The sequence below is a fragment of the Drosophila rhopaloa genome, unplaced genomic scaffold, assembly GCF_018152115.1.
Source record: "Drosophila rhopaloa isolate 14029-0021.01 unplaced genomic scaffold, ASM1815211v1 contig_163, whole genome shotgun sequence".
Taxonomy (NCBI): Eukaryota; Metazoa; Arthropoda; class Insecta; order Diptera; family Drosophilidae; genus Drosophila; species Drosophila rhopaloa.
Window position 1 is genome coordinate 3,917,197 of NW_025335043.1, and position 23,021 is coordinate 3,940,217.

The 23,021-nt window shown below is 38.6% G+C and overlaps 2 protein-coding genes and 1 non-coding gene across 3 annotated transcripts in view; 1 reads left to right on the forward strand and 2 right to left on the reverse strand.

The window, feature by feature from the left end:
- Positions 1-22,643, reverse strand: part of LOC108051018 (protein slit) — a 55,708-nt gene extending 33,065 nt beyond the window's left edge. The window contains exons 1-2 of the mRNA XM_044457824.1: positions 22,629-22,643; positions 12,098-12,148 (exon numbers count right to left, since the gene is read on the reverse strand). The gene's annotated coding sequence lies outside the window, so the exon portion shown is untranslated. The remainder of the gene's footprint in view (positions 1-12,097; positions 12,149-22,628) is intronic.
- Positions 290-361, reverse strand: Trnad-guc. The gene has a single exon. It is a non-coding gene; the product is annotated as a tRNA-Asp (tRNA).
- LOC108051013 lies at positions 1,015-3,197 on the forward strand. The gene is made up of 2 exons (XM_017132955.2): positions 1,015-1,996; positions 2,227-3,197. The coding sequence occupies exons 1-2, from the start codon at positions 1,329-1,331 to the stop codon at positions 3,071-3,073; spliced, it is 1,515 nt and encodes a 504-aa protein (XP_016988444.2). The 5' UTR covers positions 1,015-1,328; the 3' UTR covers positions 3,074-3,197.
- Positions 22,644-23,021: the final 378 nt, after the last annotated feature.

Sequence of the window (23,021 nt, forward strand, 5' to 3'; positions counted from 1 at the left end):
TTTTTTTCCTTTGAAACTCTTTAATTTAAGCAAAAGTTATATATAAATTTATAGCCCGTTTAATATGGTTTCACACAATTTTAAAGCTTACAAATAAAATACCATTTTAAATAAACAGTTAAACTGCAGAAGGAAAAAAAATGTTTTTCAGGTTTCGTGGTATTAAATAATGATACCATTTATTTATTTTTTCTTTGGTATTAAGTTACTTCCTGTCCGTAGAAATATATACCACTTAGTTAAAATGGTTTTTTTTTTAATTATAAAAAATAAAAAAAAGTCCTAACACCTCCCCGACGGGGAATTGAACCCCGGTCTCCCGCGTGACAGGCGGGGATACTAACCACTATACTATCGAGGATGTTGAATTCCGTTTGCCCAAATGTGCTTTTACCTATAGGCACTGTTTTTATCTGTGAGGGGCAATCGATTAAGAGAGAGGGACATACAGATTAAAAAAAGAGAGAACACAAATGAGAACTTAAAACTAAACAAATTTGTATAGAATAGCTGACCAATTTCAGTTCCGAGTTCAACGCACGCCAGCGACAGCTTTGAACAATTTAAATTACAGATTTGGTTGTAATTACTGATCTGGATTTTTCACATTTCTTATAAATTTTCCAGCGCAATCAATTGATTTTAATGCGTTTCCAGCATAGCACTCGCCAGTGCTCCACTTTATCCGGCATACCAAAGCTCGTTCTCTCTGTTTTTCTGGGGCCCCCGAGACCAGCCATGAAATGCAGTCGGGAGTGGGTCTGTCCCACAGCGGTTTCGAAATCATTCCCACCTCATAACAGCCACCAGGTAAACCCGCCCCTTCACTCCGATTCAGTTCAATCCGCTCCACACGGCGCATGCAACGCGCGCTCGGCTTTCACAGCCCAATTCACTTGCCGCAAAAACCGCAAGGTGCGTTGTTATAGTTGCTCAAAACCATTCAAAGTGAAAAATGCCAGCACAAAAACACAAAAGCAAAAGCAATTACGCAAGCAACGCAGATTGCAACGCGATCTAGTTTGCTTTCTCTCTTTAACAATCGAAGGACCCATTTTTACTTGAGAATTTCTAAAAATATAAAAAATACTTAAAACTCAAAATAAAAAAGTTTTTTGCAAATGGGAAAAATCAGAAAAAACTAAAATTAAAGAATTACATTTTAATGATCTATACATTTCATGTATAATAATACCCATATATCTTTTTATTGTGTCATCTTTGCCTCAACCATCAACCATTCTGAAATAGTTTCATGTTAAAAATTCACATGTTGAAATTCCGTTTGGTATAAAACTTCAAATTCCTCTACTTTACTTTGCTAAAAAATGAGAAAAGCAGCAGTCATGTCCGGTCGTCGTTGTGTAATCTGCGGCGAAGAGCCGCCGGCTAAAGACGCGCAGGGCAACGAGGCGTATGCGTATCCCAAGACGTCGGACGAGGCCAGAATCTGGCAGGCCAGTATGATGGCCAAGAACTGCTGCCTGGAGAGCATCCAGAACCAGTGTTGCGTCTGCGTGGAGCACATTCCCGACTTCGTAAAGCGTGCCAAGAAGATTGGCCGCCGGCTGAAGACACTGGAGCGGGAAAAGCAGAAACGCCTCGAAGAGGAGGCAGCGGCAGAGGAAGCCTTGGGCTGCCATTGTCCAGATGATGGTCAGCCCGGTCCCGACCGCCCCTCGGTGAATGTCCTGCTCCTAAATGGAGCTTCACTGCCCACGTATTGCGGCCAGGGTCAGTCCTGCGTGAATTTGCGACCACTTCCATCGGAAGAGGGCGATTCGGAAATGAGGGTAACAAAATGGTTAAATCCCAAGGAATCCGACACGGAGATCTTTGTGCAGGAGTCGGAATTTAAGGACACCGGCGGGACTTTCCCGGATATCGATGGCACCGAAGTCACCATGCTGCGGGCTCCCATGCAAGAGGAAGAGCAGTTGGAGCAGCTGCAGCATGAGCTGAAAGATGCGGAACAGGAGGAGGACCCGAGTGCCAGGTGGGCTAAATTAATGACCTTTAAATTTCGTTTGTATTTCTTTACATTTTTTGTGTAAAATCAAAAAAGTTTCCTATGCTTAAACCTAAATTATTATTGCAGATAAAACTAAGTCTGGAATATAGATTAAATTCTATGCAATATGTATATGTTCTATATATACCAAGGCAAACTTTAGTTTTCAACTCCATAAATATTATATATATCTATTCTCCTTTCTACCAATTTAGGAGGCGCCGCAATAGCTGCATGCCCGGCTGCACGGATGTCCTTCTCCTGGGCCGCGGTCACCACCCCACCGACGATTGTCCTTGCAAGTGTGAGCAGTGCACGAAGCCCTCTGGTTTGCCAGAGAAGGAACCGTGCTGCCAGCCCGAATGCTGTCCGGAATCCGAGCCAAACTACTTCAGCCAACCTCCCTGCGGCTGCGAATGTGAGCAGCAGGTGCGCCGGGAACTCACGAAGGTCATCAAGACGCAGGGTCAAAGGATTCGCGAGCTGGAGGAGTTGCTCTGCCGGCAGAATAATGTGCGCAACTGTCTGCAACGGAAGTTGGATGAGTTGTACTGCGAGTTTGGTCGCCTGGATGAGGATGAACCAAATCGATCGCGACTAACCTGCCCGGGAAGTGATCGTGGCGCCCCCGATTGCACCTCTGCTTTGTATCCAGCTCCTCCTCCGCCGCCGCCCCCGGAACCAGAGCATGATATTCCACATAAAAGATACCGAAAGAGCCGTCGATTGACCCTTTTGAAGGCCACTATTTCCGAGAATAAGATTTCAACGGAGGAGCAGGAACCTCCGATGCCAGAGGAGGGTGAACGGGTTCACTGGTACGCAGAGAAAAATGTAGAATCCGAGAAGATCAGCCATATTCCTCGGTGGGTCCACATGACGAATAAAGAAGAGATTGAGTCGGAAAGCAAGATAGCCATTCGATTCGGGCAAAACAACACCTACTTAGTACCCACGGAGAACGAATCCCACTACACGATCTCCACCTCGAATACCAGGTCTCAGAAGTCCACTTCCAACTCCAACTCCACCTATTCCGTGTCCAACAGATCCCGTACTTGATGTGCCCGTCTGCCACCCGTTACCCAATCCCCTCGCCCCCCATCGCATCTCCCTGTCCCTGTGCAATCATGCAAATAAAAATATATTCTTTTTTCCGGCTCTGTGCAAATGTTTTTAACCCAAATATTTTGTAGACATGCAACATTTATGTAGACAGGCTGCAAACAATTTGCAGCTGAGTGAGCGACAGGGCACTGAAAAAAACGCCAGTGCTTTTTTTATTCCACTACCAATATACTTCTGCAATAGTTACTTTTCACAGTCCATTTGTTTTCGCCCCCAAAACGTGCAAAATTGGAATTTCTCTTCGGTTTCAATTTGGCATTACAGTCGTACACATTTGGAATAAACATATAAGTAAATCGAGACAATATTGATTTTTACTTTAAGCCAGTATCTGGAAGTTCTGGATTTTATTAGTTTAATTGGAATAATAAAATATTGTATTACTGAAAATGGATAAATGGAATTAAATACTGAATTATTTTAATGGAGTTTGAAGTTATATTTATAATGAAAGTCAGTTGATAAGAACATAAAAATAAAAACTGTAAATAGCTTGCAATATAATGATTATTTGCTTTAATTAAACAACTTTTATTACCAATAGTTGTTACAAGTAACAAACGCAATACTTATTATATATTTTGAAATGCTTATAAAAGCAAAACGTAATATTTTCAGTGACTCGGAGGAAGAAACAATGAAACACGATTGCAGAGTTGAGACCCACTCTCGGGCTCAATGCGAACCACTCGAACACCCCTCGAAGGCGACAGCTGCGTGCAAATTGTTGCCATTTTATGGCTTTTCAGTGCAAACGAATGCAGCTGTCTCTTCTCCACCCCCTCCACATTTGAACACACCCCCTCGCAAATATACCCCCTGCAATTTAGGGAGCAATTTTCGCTTACTATTCCAAATGTTCATAAACACATTAAAATGATAATTAAAAGAAAATTTCGCTCTCTTTTCATTTTTCGCACATCAGCGGCAAAGTTAATGCCGCAATGTTGCATCTGCATTATTTATTTATTATGTATGCAAATGCATTTAATTGCATGGCCGAAAGTGGGAGCGAGAGAGAAGGGGAGAGAGGGAGACAGAGTCAGAGACAGAGGAGCTGCAGGCGAGGCAACGTCAAACAATTTGCATATTTTAGCATGTAATGAAATTTGTAATAATTCTGCAATTAATTGCGTACGTGTCCTTGTTTATAGTCCACGTAGCAGTTGGACGGGTGGAGCAGGAGTCCAGTTTCATTTTCAGTTTGTGTGGGTTTTTGGCTTTTCGCCCCAAGGGCCATGAAAACACACAGCGCGAAGTAGTGTGCCGGGCATTAATGTTTACGTTTTGCGTGCATAAATAAAACGGAATATATATAAATTGCCATATATGGCCATATACGTATTAAAACCATAGACAGCATTCGTGGCTCCTGTTCGTCCAGAAAGACTTTAATGGTTAAAGTTACAAAATATGAAAAGCATACAAAAGAATTGCTTCAAACTTAGTTTGTTGAATAAATGATAATATATTTCTATATTATCATATTAATAGTCTATTGATTGTCTCTCAATTAAAATACTTTTTGCCTTGACAATTTTAAAGTATTTTTATTTTTACAAAAAATTTTATTAATATTTATAATAATAAAGCAGTTTTTTAAAATTATCCAAATATAATTATGTTAAAAAATGTAACTTAATAAGCAAACTTTATTTAGAATGTTTCTATATATAATAAATGTATACTTTCTGAGCTTTTTACCAAGATCATACCACCTATTTAATATTCGAATTTTAAATTGCTCAAAACATTTTGAGCCCCTTAAAAGTCTTTTATTACCTACTTATGTTTTTAAAAATGTTTTAATTTAACAAATCATTTCAATTGAACTTTGCTTTGTTTCACTTCGCAAATTCTCTCGAAATTGCCACATTTTAGGGCCCCGACTTTGACCTGCACTTGAAACTGCCAAAACAAAGCAATCGACTGCGGACTTTTCCACCCTGCTTTTCCCAAAGTCCTTCATTGGCGGCGGCTGCTTTACAATTTGCATGTTTACAAGTAAATTTCCAACATGAATATTTATTTGTTTTACCATTGCAACGCAGCAAATGGAGTTGTTGTGTGCCGTGTTGTGGCAGTGCATTGTTGTTGCTCGCGGTGGCTGTTGATGTTGATGGGTTGTATACCTTCGGCTAGGTGTTCGACATGGTCTTGTTGTTTTAATCCCTGTCCCTGCCCCCGCCCCCGCCCCCGAATTCCGCCCACCAACCCCTTCGGTGGATTTTCAATAACAAGCTGGCTGGGCCATTGTTGTTGTTGGTCATTTTGTTGTTTGTTTTTAATTGTTTTGCATGTTTTCATTTCATTTGCAGTCTCAATGAAAAAAGGGGAATAAAAATCGGGTTGCGGGGCAATCGACACCGTCATTATGGCGAGAACAACAACAAATATTTATGCTGATTTTTATGCTACTTGGGCATATAAAAGTGTATTTAAATGCGAAGATATCAGGCGCTGACAATCGGGTTGCATCATCATTCTTTGATTTTCATTTCGATTTGATGTTTTTCAATTATATTAAGGGTCCTGCCACTTCGGGATTTTACCACCCCATCCCCCCCTGCCAGGCATCATTTGTTGGCCCGATTTTGTTTTTACTTTTAGCTGTTTTTTCGGCAGTTTTCTTGTTTGTTTATTCTGCAATTGTCTGGACTGGCAGACAGACAATAGATTTCAAGGATGGTTTCATTTCAGCTGCGTCCATTTGAGTTTCATTTTCATTCTCCTTTTACGGCTTGCAATAATCATTTGGCGAGGAAAGGAAGCGGAAGTACAAAAGCGAGCAGCGAGGGAAAAAGGAAGCGGGTCAAAAGGAAAAGTGCCAAAAGGAAAGTCTCATAAAATTAGTAGCAATGACTTTAAAATGCCATGTTTTGCAGAACCCCACCCCTCCATTTTATTGTATCCATTCTTGCCTTTTTTCCGTTCTTTGATGATGATTTTTTCATTAGTTTCGCGCCGTTTGAGGCCGCCAATTAAAATAGAAAGAGACGGAAGCCAATATTGGAAAAATATATCCACATTTCTATACACATTTAGATAAAAAGTTTTATATACATGTGCACAGAAAATATATTTTACATTTTTAAAAATCAACATTTTTTTATAATTGGTTTCTGTTTTAAAATATCCCATTTTAATAAAATCTAATTATTTTGGGTTAGATAGATAGACAGGATAGAGAATTAAATATTTAACTATCTAAAAGCATTCATAAAATCAACTAAATATGAAAGTTATGTAAATATAATTGTTTTTTCTGTGTATATAGATAGACATGCCGTCATGATGATAAATGAGTTTTGTGTAGCTGAACAGAAATGCGTGCTAAATGTTATAATTGCCGCCATTCATTGGGGCCTCGGGTCGAGGGATAGAGAAAGGAACGAGGCATGTGCAAAACATTTGAAACGCTTTGAATTAATGGCGATTTTGTTAATTTAAAAGGTTAAATATATTGCTTGAATTCAGTTAGATACGGACAACAAAAGATCTGCAAGAGATACATTAAATAGACAGCTCTCGACATCTTAAACTTAAAGTAATGCTTTGCAAATAGTTTAAATTTAGCCATAAATTTCCTCATAATTTGGCAATTTCCAGCAACCTTCCTATTGAGTTTCCTGCTCTGTATGCACAAGCAAACTATAAGAAAATAAATGCCATTTTGAGTTTGTCCTCTGCTTTCTTCATATTTATCTGGCAGTGCGAAATTGCGCAACAAAAATATGTGTATCAAGAAAAACAGAGCCAAAATAAACCCTTGAGAGGAAAATAGACGGAGACCCTGAAGGACTCGCATACAAAACAATAAGGACAAGGACAGCCGAACGGAACTGAAGAGCAGGCAGAATAATAGTCAATAAAATATTTGCACGAACCAAAAATCATTCAAGCGCATCTCGGGACTTTTATTTCAATACAATCCGCAGATAGAAATCGGGGAGGGCTTAGGAAAAAAGTGGCCCAGGCATTGAAATAACATTTGCCGAATACAAAAAGTTTCCAAAGTGCAGCAGCATTCAAAGGAAAGATGACAGGCAAGGAGAATTCAACAAAAATAAGAGCAAAAGGCTGCCACAGGTTCTGCGTCGAGAGAAAAGTGGCAACAACAAAAAAAAAAGGGAAAACAATTTTCAATGTTTTTACTTCTAGTTGAAGACGCTTTATTCAATGCCAGTGGTGGGTGGCAAATAAAAAGAAGAAAACCCTCTTTGAGCCAAGTTACTTGGGACTTTCAGTCACAAAAATTTTTACCCATGACTGGACAACAGTGGCGGCAAAAAGTGTTCGACCTTTCCAGCAAAACAAAGCAGGAAATGGCTGCCAGGATATTGACAATGGCGGAGGCGAAGGCGGCTGACGAAGGCGGTCGGCGAGGGCGTGGCCGGGGGCGTGGCCATGGCCGCTGTGCATCGAGCGTGAAATGCGTCAACCCTGGCAGCGCGAACAAAACGAGATAAAAAGAGTTCCCAGCCATTTAAAGCGCATCTTATGCGATGGAAAAGTTTCAAATTTACTTCCCCCACTTGTGGATCCTTTACTTAGTAAGCCCATTTTGTTGCCCCCTTTAAACACTTGAGCTACTTAAGGACATTTTAGTTAAATTTTATGTCGATTTCCGCTGGTCTCAGATTTCAGTTTGCCAATCTATTGAAATTGCGGTCGAGCATCGAGGGAAAAAGGTCAAACCCATTAAATTTATAATGCGATTGCGGGAGAAAGCCCGGGTAAGGACGAAATGGGCGTGGCAGCGGATTCTCTGTGTGTAAGTGTGTGTAAGTGTGTGTGTGTGCGTAGGAGAGAGCCTTAAGTAGGTCAGTTTTGTCTGTCATAAAATGCAATTGGAGCGCATTAAAGTGCCCCGCGACTGGCAAGTGAAATGTCAAGTTGTAAATAAGCAGGACAGCAACAGGGGGCGGAAGGAGGAGGGGGTGTGGCAGGCCAAAGGATCCACAAAGTCCTGCGAAGGGCGTTGTCGTCAAGTGTCGAAATGACCCAAAAGGTTTGATAGCTGCTATGATGTCACTTCAGATGCTCAAGAAAAAGGTCATTTAAGTCAAAAGGTTAAACTTGTATTTATGGTTGGACGAATTTTAAATTATCGTGATTATATTTTATTATATTTGAACATGAGATGAGAAAAATATGTAACTCTGGATTAAATATGTGTGATAGTGCTATTGATTTTTGCTTACTATTACTGTCAAAGATTTTTTTTTACAAAAAAAACAATTAATAACTAAAATTATAAAATCTATTTTAATATTTAAATAATTTACTTTACAGATAGCTAAAATTAATTTAATCAAATGTCAAGTAATTTATATAGTTCACTGTGTTTTATGGAGTATACAAAAACTTAGTTTTACTTCTGTTAACTATTATATTTTATAATCATGTTTTATACATTATTAAAAAGTTCAAAATTTGCTTTCAAAATTTCCAAAAATCTTTTCAGCCACGAAAAAACAAGGACTCCCAAGATATTTGCTGTAAAGTCATTTGAATCAGTTATCTGCTCGCTGTCCGCACTATCTGCACTTACATTTCCCGACACTTTCGGGCCTTTGTTACTATGCAAATGGCCAAACATTTTGGCTTAAAAGCTTTGTTACGACCACCGCCGAAAAGCATCGCGTCTCGGGTCTAGACGTCTATTCAGCCACTTCAATTTGGCCCAAAACGAAATGAGGATGGTGGAGTATAACGAGGGGGAGTGGCGGCCGCGTTGAGTTGCGATTACGGCCATGATCCGTTTGGCCTGGGCCCCTCCTCATAATTGATATTCATATGCAGCTCGGATGCCGTTTGCTTGCATCTCATTAGTGGCCGTCGCTGAATCCCGCATTTATCCTTATATGTACCTGGCTCTTATAAATAAGCACATAATCAGGCGACAAACGCGACTGGGGCCGCCACGTGCATAAATAAATAAATAATTTGCAACAATTACCATAACTCGGGCTGACATCTCCACTAGACCTTCGGCCACATTGTGCCAAAGTGTTATGACTAACTTGGCTCTTTTCAACTCTGAAACTGAGGCTTTTGCTGGGGCTGCTGCTTCTGCTGCTGATGATGATGATGTCAGTTGCCAGCAGAAGCAGCAGCAGCACCAGTCAATAAACATAAATATCGGAGAGAAGATGCTCGTGGAGCATCGTTAAGTGTTTGGCTTTATGGCCGAATCGGGCGAGAGACTTCGCGGCCCGGCTTGGACTTTAATTAGCGCCTGGCCTGACAATTAAATAATATTTTCGCCAACTCACAGCTCATCCCCACTCTCTACTTGTCTGTGAAGCCGCCGACTTGTTAACTCGCTGCCTGACAGTCTGCCAACAAGTTTTAATTACAAGCCAAACGGCAGAGGCAAAATAAAACAAAAAAAGACACTGGGAAAAGACGAGTAGGAAACGAGCCATTTATATAGCCTAGACTGAGATATACCCTGTTTTAAAGTAAGAAAAGTGATTTGGGATAAGGGATTCTGGCACATCAAAATATTAGTTAAATATTAGTTAAATATTTGATTATAAATTTCCCTTATGTATTAAAAAATAGATAAAAGAGATTTGCAGTTAAACAAAAACAATTCAAGAACTCTTCCGAATTTCCTAAAATTTAATACTTAGTGAGACAATAAAAACTATTTAAAATTAAGTGTCACTGAGATTTTGGTACTGTCAAGTTTATACTATACAACTTCAGGCTTCAATGACTTTAATGGGATCGTAAATATTAATAGGAGAACGAGCCAGTGATAATAAAAAATCGTAATTTATTTTACTTCATCCGGTAAATTGAGTTTAAATTCATTATAAATGTTAAAAACGAGTGCAAAATAAATCCGACTATGTAGAGTTTACAAACAATGTCAGACCGAACTATTACGCCCCGGGCTACCCATTTTGATTATCGGGCTTGGAGCAAAAAAAAAAGTGTCTCCCAGCCAGTTAGTTTTTGATAGTCGTTGGCTTGTTTTAATGACTCCTCCTGGACTGCAGCAGCATCACAACTTTTTTCTTTTTATGACTGTATGCAAATATTTTTTCAACACAGTTTATGGTCGGTGATTGTTATCCGGCTCTGGGTCGGTAGTCGGTTTTTGCAAATCTTTTGTTCAGCTTTTATGGCCCTCTAGCCCTATCTAAAGCACCCCCTTTTTCGCCGAGTGTCCCTTTCAGGTCAGTCCATCTTCATTGCTGATGACACATTTTTGATTTGTCGCTAATTTGAATTTGAAAATGAATCGAATGGCAAACGGCAGCTATTTTATTTATTTATTTATTAATGCCATCAAAAGAATTTATGACAGTTCAGGCGTTGTAAAATTTTCTGGTTTCGCTTTGATTTTCATTCTTGTTTCGAGTGTTGATTGGTCGCCTGACATATTGACTTGCATTTTGTCAATAGCGTTTTGTCTCGTTTGATTTAATTTGATGAAGGTCGTTTCTATTAGCGCCCATAAAAAGAAGGAAATTTATATCACATTCGACCTTCCTTACTTTGATTTGGGCTGATATTCTATTGCTGAGAAAATATCTGGTAGCATGTGGAATGGAAAACGTAGGCACTAAAAATGTTTAAATTAAATTAAATTGTAAAAGAAAGGAAAAAAAATAAAACAAAAGTAAAATATATTTGCAAAAATGTTGCAATATTGTATACTACTCAAAAAATTCACAAATTGGCTGACAATTTGAGGGGCTTTAAACATCCAAATTCTAAAAATCCAATTCGCACCTGCCCATAACACTCATTATTTTAGGGGTTACTTTTAATTCCACCGTTTGGAATCAATGTCATTCTGTATTCTTCCACCCTGGCCAATTATTTCAACCACCTTTTGCTGGCCTCGCCAATTAGCTGACCAAACCTGAACCCAATGCGAAGTTTGTTTTATCGAGTATCTGGAGTGGAAAACACTCAAACACTCGATGCAATTTAAACAAATATATGCAGACACTGCCTCAAAAAAGAGCGCACACGCCCACTTGGCAGGAGGGGCGTGGCTGGGAGGCGGTAAGCGATAGCCCAGACAGATACTTTATGCCGTACGTGCCAAACAAAACTCCGCAGCCACTGACCCATCCAGTTATTGAAATGCAAAAGGCAAAAACGGAAAATTGCAGTAGCGAAGACAATTTCCCTGGCACGCAAAGAGGGGAGGGGGTGGGAAAATGGAAAGGGGGAAAATGCAGACAGGAACATGGATGGACCCATGTGTGTGCATGACTTGGGAGACCCGCGATCGCAGGACTGGACTAGACATGGACCAGGATTGGATTTCTAATGTGCATTCGTTGTCTGCCGTCAATCCATTAAAAATCGTACCCCGGCGACAACAACAAATGCGGCACGTACGGTTTTATTTCTCTGGCTGGACTTCTCCTCGGTTCTCAGTAGATAACATTTGTATTTAAAAGACACTTTACGGATTGCTTTTGAGCGCCGAGCGGTGAACCGGTCTCCTTTCCTCTGTGCAACCATTTGTAGTTTATCGGAGGCGAATCTTGAAGTACCGCCCGGTACAAGCCGCATGTCAAAATGTCAATTTTTGTTTCGGTCTCTCTTTCCCCCGACACTGTGTGGCACGTCCTCTGTGGCCTCTTGGGGCATGCAAAATTGCCACATGTTGCGTAAACTAGTTTCGTGAGTCGTGAGATATATCACCTGAGTCGCAGCGCTCTAACTGCACTTGCAGAATTTGTATATGCGCATATATGTATATTTTTTTCAAGCGATCTCAGGCATTCGGCCTGTCATGTCCCCACTTTTCCAAATGTGTTTGCTATGATCGGTGGCTTGAATGGCCGACAACGGTTCAGACTACCAGGGAATATGTAGTTTATCCCCGCCAGAAAACGTGTTCGACAACAGCCTTGGACGGCTGAGATGCCATTAGATGGCTGGGAATTGGTTTGGAATTGAGTGTCTGTCTGAACTTACCCTTATTTATGCGGCAGGTTTTTCGGCTAATGTGGCGAGATTTTTCTTAACCTGTAAAAATGGAAAATAGAATGAGTAAGTAATTTAGATATATTTACAAAAGGTCTAGAGTTAATGAGGAAATAGTTATGTTTTTTTATAATATAATATAATATAAAACAAAACAAATTATCTATTTTGTTATTCAACAGAGAGATTCATTGTACGATGACGATAACGCTTAAAATACATTTCAAATTTTGATTATAATTAATTTAAATTATTCGACTAAAGGCTTAAGAAATTGCATCATTAAAAAATCTTAATAAAAGTACTATTTCAAAAAATGTTAGTCCATTTAAATTGGTTTCAATGCTTTCTTATGGTCGCAAACGCTTTCTGGGAATCCCACCCACCTCGAATACTTTTTTTTATTCCGGGCCAATCCGCTGAAGACTCTGTTGATTACCCCAGAAGCAAAGGCAAATAAACTTTATTACCCAATGGCCGTGTGGCATTTGAGAATTTCTGGCAGTTTTTGGGCCTTAATGCGAAGTTTATTTCTTGTTCGCTTTTGCGGGCATAATTAAGCGCACTTTTAAATATTTCAACCTATGTTGTGTGTTTTGTTGAATCGTAAAAAGAAATGGAGTACCGCCGGGATCATAAAACCAACGTCTTTTGGACCACCCAAGATGGGTGACTGTGAGACTTTTGCATGAGTTACTCGATGCGTGTGCCAAAAAAAAAAAGAAAAGTATGAAGAGCGGTGGAAAAAAGGTCAACCATTTTATAGCCATTTCCCGCTTAGGTTTCTAGGTGTTAAATAATAAATACGCCCAGGAATCGCTCTCTCCCAGTCGATAAAAACGGGCGCAAGTATTGCGTGCTCCGACTTATCGTCCTTACAGTTTACTTGGTCTATATGACTCCCACTTTTCCATCCAGCCCGCTGCATGATGACATTTTAATAGCTAGCCCAATCCTCAAGGAACCGAAACAAAAAAAAAGAAAGCAAGCCCCGAAAGCAATAAGAGTATTTTCCGTCCTTTTACGAGCACTCATAAAACATTGAAACAATGACGAAAGCCCAACACTTTTCCTGTTGGTTTTCTCCTCCTGGCCTGCCACCTTATTCATGTATGTTCTCCGTGGAACCATAAACAAATTTCCCATTAATTGCTTAATTTTACTAGACTCCTTATCGAGCGACTCCACAGTTCAGCTTTAAAGATTCAACACAAAAGCAATTAAAGGCCTACCAACAACTGCCGCCACAAGGAAAAACCTTTTTCTGCAGACTAAACTAATTTAATTAGTTCAGGTTGGAAAGGTAGTAAGCTATTTAGTCCCCGTCTGGGTTCCTTTGGTTAGTTAGACGCGCCAAATGAAATCAGACTTCGAGCGATACAATGTTTAATAATGCCCTGAACAAACTGAGTACGCACAACCACCACAAAAGGTGTGCGAAATATATATAGATATGTTATATAAATATATGCTTAAGCATATTCTGCTTATTTAAACGTTTTAAAAGCCCAAATTGTTCATTGAACTCGTTAAAATGTATTAGGCAAAATTCTGGTTTATTTTATTCAATAATTGCTTGATCGGATTTAGATTTAAAGATAGTCAAAGTTGAAAAAAATTTCAAAATCGTGTTTTTAGCTTTTTAATGCATTATGAAAATTATTACAAATGAAACACTTATTTTAATTTTTATTCAATTGAATAGCTTTTAAATGATAACGTGGAACAGTAATTATCCTTGAAAGAGATAAGAAATCGACTTCCGCATTAATTTACTAAATATAAACAACAGCTAATAGGTTGTGACTAGCTTTTGTTTATGTCGCACACCTTCACCCCGAAGACCCCATGAGGAAGTTAGTTTTTTTTTCGTACATGTCATTGACTCACACCCGTAGAAAGAGACAGCCTGTCCGGGAGTGAGACAGAAACATAAAATTTGCGGCAATTTCTAGGGCGTCGTCGTCATCGCCGTTGTCGTCTCGTTCTGTAGGTGACTTTGGCTGTGCGGCATATAAATAAATATTATATTACCCTCGGCGTGGAGGAAACCTTAGACCCGCGACGCAAATGTGAGACAATTTCCCCCTCGTCTTGTGTCGCCCTTTTGTTTGCCTGCTGAGTTGTTAATTAAATATTTACTCTGCTTATTTGCAAAATGAATAATTTTAGCATTTTATTTCACATGGCACAATGTCTGTGTGTATATCACTCCTTCTAGCTTCTAGGGATTTCTTGCCCACACTCTAACCTTTTAGCACATTTATGCTTGACTTCGGAGACACTTTAAGTTCGCCTTTGGCTTTAGCTTTAATTGCCTTTATTGTCGACTTTAAATACATGGAGAGAAATATTTGCAAATAAGGCTGTATGGTTCTTAAAGACTCAGTCACAAAATATAAAAATAAAATTGTTCTTTTTTTTTTAAAGAAATAAAAAGAAAATTATTTTTTCTAGTTTTTTTTTTGAACAGCTTAGAAATGACTTCCTAAATAAAGTCGCAATTTAACGGTTAGAAAAACAAGTATAACTGACTTAAGTTAGTCATTTCGCAAGTTGAGCTCACCCATCCACGAATTACATCATACAAATTTTCTCACAACCTTCTAGAGAAAAAAAATCAGCATCGCATTTGCATTTAACTTTTCGTTTTTACTTCTCACATATTTATTTATTTACTTTTTAAGCATTTCGTTACGCTTCACATTTACGTGTTGATTGCTCGTTCCAGCACACAAAGCGAAACTTGTTTCGCAAAATGCCATTCAAATAGTCGCAGTCTGAATCTTGGCCCAACTAATGACTTCATTCTGTTGTTGTTTCTCCGCTGCCCGTCAGTCAAGGTGAGTCGGACGAATTTCAAATATTTCAACAGCTGGAGTTCCACGCTGGATTCGGAGTTTACCCCAGAGAACTTTGCATAATTGATTAATAATTTTGCTGGACAGGTGGCGCCCCCCAAGCGACCACGCCCCCTTTGGAGACCCCTTGGCCGACAATCGTTAAATATTCAAATGAACTATCCAGACCGCCTTAACCCATTAATTAGCCCGACTTGAGCACACATTAGATAAATGTTGTGAAACCTGATTAAAAGCAAACAGTTCGAGCTTAGGACTGGAAAAAATTTCACTTTCCCGCTTTAAAGGGTTCCACAATCCAGAGATCTCAAATAGATAACTATAATCGGTGTTAGGGGAAAATAGGGAAAATATAGAAAAGGGGTTGACATTTCAGAGGCGTAACCCATCTCGCACACAAACTTATTATTGATTTTACTTACATTCGAGTTTTGCTGATTTGTTGTTCATTTTGTTTGTTTGCCCTGCGTTTGTTTGTTTGTTTGTTGATTTTCTGTTTGCTTGACTCGAAAATTATTTGGGTTAAACCAACAGCAACAAGCAATCAATGCATAGCTCATAGACAAGACTTCCAACGGGATTGAAGTACGGCTATTTTCAGAAATTGCTTCCTGGTATGAAAGTTTCTTTCATAAAATTATGAAATTCAAAGTTTTATTGAGGAAGTGCAAAGTTGAAAACTTGGATCAGTGAATAGTGACTGTATGCAAATTATGTACAAGTAGGGTACTTAATATTAATGGACTTTAGCTTTAATTTTGTTACTTTGTTTTGCACGAAAATTATGTGATTGTGATAACACAAAAATTTACTTGCTCTAGAATGAAACTTTACGTGTATTTTCTCATAAGTTAAACTTATTTTATCGCCTATGCCATTCTCAGCTTATAGAGTTCCTGACAATCCCACTAATTCGCCTTCAAACACCTGACAAATCCAATAAGTTGTTCAACTCTTCAGACCAAACTTTAACCGCAAAAACTTTAACACAAAACAAGTTAATTTGTCGCAGCTAGGAAACTAGCTTATGGGTAAACAACGAACATGTCAACAAAACTTAACAGAAATTAACTGGGTAAACACGAAAAGAACCGGAAAATACTTGCTTAATTAACTGGGAAAAGCTTTTGGGACAAAGGACACGTAGGCGGGGAAAATGTAGGCGTGGGAACCCTTTATTAAAAGGATAAATTTGCCGCAACGTGGCGTATGCGCAATTAACATTTATGGCAATTAATTATACGATTATGCATACGCCGTGTGGCACACCGCCTGGCATCAACATAAGCAGCCGATGTTTCTGTCTTTTCTGTTCTGCCTCCTAATGAAGGCATCAAATCCGAAGGCGACAAAGTGTTTACCACCGTCTTTTTTTTTTGTTTGTGCCCCCACTTTCGGTAAGCTATAATTATGGGTAATCAAACTGTTTTATTTGATGCTCTAACTAATGATCTTTTTGTCTAGGCATCAGCAAGGTCGAAACCCTAAACGAGCCATTCAGAGACTTGAGACTTTAATTAATCGTTGTATCGCCATCAACTCTGATTAACCGAACAGGCCAAAAATACTGCCCCCAGGCAACTCAATCTCGTTAATTGATATGCAAAATCAAATGGCCACTAAATGGTGCGAACCGAGGAATTACGCCAAAGTGCTTGACCAGGTGAAGGTTCTACCGATTTTCCGAGAAATCAGGCCAGAGTTCGTTGAACTAAGTGCTGGGCGTGTCGAAATAGAGACAGTAGAGGAATTTATCGAACGAAAAATGAAAATTCAATTTTTTTATAAGAGATTTTAAATTGTAAATTCAAGGCATCAGAAATCATATAACAAACTGCACTCTACAGCTTAGCAAAAAGAATAATTAAGCCAGATATCATTGGCACTCATATTTTTATGTAACTTTTTCTATGAAATATCTAGAGCATTGTTATTTGAGTAGGCCAGCTTAAGAATTTTCCTTTACTTTTGCTTCCATTTATTTGTCATAATTTTAAAGCCCGTATAATTCTGCATTCACAATTTGTAGAACGAAAAATGTTTTTCATTATCACATATATTTTCTGTTTCTGCCCCCTTCCACACCTTGATGCCCCATGTTAACCAATTTGTTTTGACATATTTTTGCTCGACTAGGCAGAATTGTTCAAAACACCAGGCAAAAACACAATGGAAAACTGAGAGACACAGGGCAAACAGAGATACAGATAGAAAGCTAAATCATTTCGTTGAGAACATTTTTACAGATTGCGGTTGGGGCTTTCTTGCTCGCCATCTGACATGCTGATAAAGCAAATTTTGGACTCCCTCTCTGCCCCCGAGTATCAATAAACCCATAAATTTAAAAGAGCACCGCACAAAACAAATGTAAATATATATATAAATTTGTTGTTGTCAGCCCATTTTCATATTTATTTCCCATCTCTGCCTCACATTTCATGTGACACGATTGCTCTTATTTATGCCCAGACTTTTTTGTGGGCGTCTACTCTGCGGCCACAATACAATCTATCTATCCATCCATCTATCTATCTATCTGTTCATCGTATCTTTTTTCTTCTAACTTTAAAATTTTGCATATTTGTCGTAAATTGCTCGCTTCTGTCCCGCCCGATCTCAATTTTATGGATCATGTTCTGTTTGTCGTCATGCTAGTTTTTTCTGGCTATTAAATGGTTCCGTATTATATTAATGGATTTTCACTGTGTGTTTGGTCAGAGCGCGTTGAATATTTTTTTTAGAACTGTTTACATTTTGACACTTGGCACAGATGTTTCTGGCGGAACTTGGGCTCTCTGGCCATGAAATATTTCAAAAACATGTGAATTCAGTTAATGCGAAATTAGCTAAACGTTTATTTTTTGAGCAATGAGTTCATTAATCAGCTAGGGAAGATAATTTTGGGGTAATAAACTGTGGGAAATTATGTTTATTTTACCTAAACAATTTTGTTAATTTTAGGAAAAATATATTTTTGGGTCAAGGTTCCAATGAAAAGATTTTTTTAGACTTTTAAAAATTAAGTGTTCTATAATTCCTCAGTTTAGTCTTTAGTTTTGTAGATTTCATTCAATTAGATTTTATTAATTAAACAAATTTTTAACCTTCGGTACAATAAAGGTTATTATAATCTGAAAAATTAACTTATGAAAATTATACCATTGACGAAGAAATAATCTTTATGATTACAAAATTAGTCACACAATTTTCTCGGTAGAAAATAAAATGCTTGAATCATCAGCCCGAGTAACATGTGGAGCTCACTTCTGCTTAAGAAACTGTCAATCAACGAATTCTTTCTTTGTGGGCTTATCCTATCTATAAATTATTTCCACATTATATCCCCCAACCCCCCCGCTTAACAGCCATCTAGAAAAGTAAGTAAGCTTTGGCGTCTTTTTCTTTCAATACCTCTCTCAGTGAGTCGCCTTTGTTCCGCTGGCCCCACAACACCAGGGAAACCACAAATATTGACCAACATTCAGGGCCCATAAATAAGTAAACAGTCCATTAGTTCCACACCACCCCCAAGCCGGCCCATTTCCATGGCAGCAGCTTGCACAACAGCATGAATGCAGCGAATTACTTTTATGTGGAAAATCAGAAATCGACGCCAAGTCACACCCTATCGGGGCATAGATCCAGAGTGGCTTTATCTTATCGAGTTGGCGCCTTATCGCCGAAAGGTAAACACAAGATAGCCAACTCCACTCATTTGCCAAATGACGCATAGAATATTATTGGGAGCAGAGGAAATGAAAATGGAAAATGAAATTCTGTTTTTATGGTTCATCAACCGAGTGGAAGTTAAATATAAACATGAGCGCATAGAGAATTATTACAGAACTGGGTAAGGGGTTTTATTTTGATTTTGAACAAAGTGAAAGACAGGTAATGAGAATATTTATAAACTCTGTCTCTCTTGCATCGAGAAAGTGTCAGTGGCACGTTCCACCAGCTGTTGCCAGCTTTTCTCACACCTTTCTCCTCGCATTTTCCCGTGCCCCTGATCTTCAACATTTCGGTGGACTGGGTTAAGTGAAACTGAGCATATGGCTCCCAAAAGCTGCCAGCCCATTTTTAATTGCGGCTACGTGAGCGAAATTTTGAAACCACAAATCGAATCGAAAAAGAACATCCGTTCGCAGAGTCAATTATGCTAATTAAATTTATGATTGAGCCGATAGTTATGGGCAGGCATATAATGCCCATATAATGGAGCAGGTTCTCTCGCATTTCGATTCGGTTCATTTGCAGTTTTGTTGTTGATTTAATTGCAAAATATATAGATATTTATTTTTAATGGACTTGCCATGGCCCCGCGGACTGGTTATTAAAATAGAAATTACTTTGACTTTGGCTCTGATAGTTCAAAAAACAAAAAAAAAATCACATAATTGATGTTGTAAAATGTTTTGATTCCCAGCCTAATGGTGGTCATTGGGGAGAACTTATTTTCAGGCTTGTAATTTGGGGTGATTTTCTTTCTGGGGTTATTAGAGTTTCAAGTATTTGTCAAGGCAGCAAAATCTTGTTTCGCAAGATGATGGGGTTTGGAGATACCATGATTGTGTTTGGCGGTTGAAAAAAAAGGGTTATTAAAATTTACAATGGTATGATTGTAATGGTGGTTTGCCGAATAAAATCTGATAACATTAAACCAACAATGTTTTTCTATTTAATTATGATTGATTATCCTGGTATTAAGAACTAAACGCAGTTTTAAAAAATTTATAATTGAAACCAAACATTGTCATAGAATATTTATTAATTTTCGTTAACAAAAATAATACATTTTCTATGCCATAAATCTTAATATCATCAATCACTATTTTCACTCTTCATTTGTATCTGTCCAATTAGCTCCCATTTATGTTTACCATTACAATTACCTCATCGCACATGAAGCTCCGGAAAATATTACCCAATATTAGCCAACATAATTTGCTTAATCCTTGCATAACTTTTCCTAATCGCATTAAACGGAAAATTCTTACCGAATTTCAGCCATCGCAATATGTTTTTGTTTATGTCTATCTTGGAAGACATCGTCGTCGTCAATAATTACAGCATCAAACGACTGCGAATCGAAGATATATATATAAATTGATATACCCCACTGAGAGCGAGAGAGAGAGCAGGATGGACGCTCCCGCATCTTTCGAGTTTTCCCCGATTTTTTGGGGCAGGCACGCCACATGCTTTTTAACCTTGATTAAGTTGACGTTCTAATGATGCTGCTAATGGTGGCAATGATGTTCTTAATGATGATGCCACTGCTGATGATGATAATGATGCGGATGCGAATGGGAATGGGAATTTGGCTGGCTGCTGAAGATGCTGCCGCAACATCATTAACAACATTATCAACAACAACGGCGGAGGAAAACTTCACGAGTATTTTTTGTTTTTAATTGCCGCCTGGCACTTAGCTAATGTAATTTATATTACATCTTGCTGCTGCTCTAAAAGCTTTAAGTAGCTGAAAAAGAAGACCCGAAACAAAACAGCCAAGTGCAGCATCAGCGGATGGAATGGAGGTGAGCTAGAAGAAGGTTGTAAAAAGAAGTGTGGGATCTGAAGACGTAAAGTTTTGTTTATATTTACCTAACATTGTACTTGAAAGATATTTTCGTATCTCTTACTCTGTCTCTATCTCTCCTCTCTTTCTCCCCCTTCTGTTTGTTTATCTAATGGCTAAAAAATGTTTAAGCCGTAAAAATTGTAGCTCTGAGATGGCCAAAAGCTGCTGCTTCTTTCCTTCGGATTTTTGTTATATTTACGAACGTCATAAATACTTTTGGGTCAGTGAGAACGAAGAAAAAAGGTTCGAATTCGGTTCGGACTCTTGGCTGAAACATCTAAACCAGATAAAGTCTCGTGCCCAAAAAGTTGCTATATTTTCAATTTATGTAAAAGAGACACAGCGCCCATCTGCCCTCCATATTACCTGCCTGTTATCTTAAATGTTTTTTCCTGTTGGTAATTAAAAAGTTTTCAGTTTCAGATCCAGTTAGCTTCCCCTGCCTCAGTTGTCTGCTTAGCTAATGCAGGCTGGAAGTTTTTCGCTTCTTCGGCCTTGGCGTTTTCGGTGGGGATTTGTGAGGCCTGATAACAACAGCAGCCGAGGGCTTTAATGAGTGGGGTTTGCTTTAAGATTTCGTTTCGAGGTAGTGCTCAGAGGAGAAGGTCACCGAGTTGGGAAAAACAGAATAGAGGCAGCTACATAAAGATAAGCATCGTTCTAAGACTTGCTTTTAAAAAGTTAATTATTTCTATAGACACATTTTAACGAAAATATAATTCTGTACTGAAAACTTTTTTTTTATTTTTAAAATTGTAATTCTAGAAATGCTAGGATTTTAAAATGTATAACTTATAGTTTTAAGACTATAAGGACGTAAAGTGCTACCCCTTTTCAAATAATATTGAATATATTATACGACTGCTATTTGTGTAAGAGAAATGGAGTATGGACTGTGTTTGGTGTAATTCTTCAAGAATATTTACATAACTCAAGCCCAGTTAAATTATCTTCCACTGCCACTTCCTTTGAAATCCCCTCTTGATTCTCCCACAAATTCTATTCCCATTTTGGATTCTTCGAACTTCTAAATGTCTCAGCATCTGAAGACTTATGCCAGCTCACGTCTTAACCGATTCCTACTTGGCCAAGTCGACATTCCTCAAAAGTGTCAACGAGAAAGGCCCACAACACGAGACATTTGGACCGCCTAGCCGCCCAGCACTCCGAACTGAGCCTCACCTCGTTCATTCATAAAGATCCACATCTCCATAAAGAGGGGCGAACAAACACGAGTCCAGGCAGCAGCTAACAAGTTCTCGGAATTGCACAAACCTCAAAAGTTCTTTAAGTTTTTCGCTCTAACGAAACCTGTTCCCCAGACAGAAAACCCCAAAAAGAGACTGTCGATGCGATGGGACTGGGACGGAAACTCCGACCGAGTCTGCGGCCCGAGACATAATTAATGATTTCAAAATTTCACAACGAAAACTCATAAAACTTATCGATTGAACATGAAACAACAGACGAAGAAAAAAGAGTGTCATGCTGCTGTCAAGGCAATTTTAGGGCTTTAAAGTTACTCTCCCAGAAATATGGCTAAATATTTGAGATTAGAAAAGCCAATCTTCGGTTTTGTTGTTTTGCGAATAATTAGAAATTCCCTTAAAACTATTAAAAAATTGCAAAAAGTGCAATAATATTGTTTCATTAAAATAGCTGATATATTTACCACATTTATAGTTCAATTTTAAAATGTTTTCTATAAAAAATACTATTTACCAATAAACAGTCTTATCAATGAAGTTAATTTTAAAACCAAATTATTATTTAACTTCCATAAAAAATAAAATGTTAGTTTTTTTCAAATTGTTATTTAATGATTTCAATGGATTTAAATGGCCAGATTGTTTCTTAACCAATTACAAAATTTTGGCTATTTTGGACGAAAATCTACGTTACAATGTGTGAGACTCAAACAAGCTTAAAATGATCAGATTATTATTAATTGGATTTATGATGGACCATTTACAAAGCACTATACTAATCCTATTTCATGCCAGAACTAATCAATAATAGTATTAATATTGGTATCAAATGAACACCTTAGAATTAAGCACCAAAATGGAAGACTTACCGCGATTGTATGGCCAATTCGAGGCTGAACCGTTAGCACGCACTGTTGTCAAACAAAAATGTTGGCCTAAACACAACGTGAACCGAAAGCACAGCAATCTTTGATTTACTATTTGGCGGATAGTCTCTTTTATTTTTCATTGATGAAGGCGGCGCGAGTATTTCCCATTAATTCTGCACACACGTTTCGCCGATTGACGATTAACGATTGACGATTTTGCTATTTGCGATGACCCGCGTGCCCCGCCCCCAAAAAGCAAGTTGCCCGCACAACAACAGCAATGACGACAACAACAACAACCGTCGGCGGAGGGTGGGTGAAAGGGAGAGAAAATTTGCACGCGCGAATCTGCTGCTGGCTGCTATGGAAAATAACGGTGCGCTCTACAACATG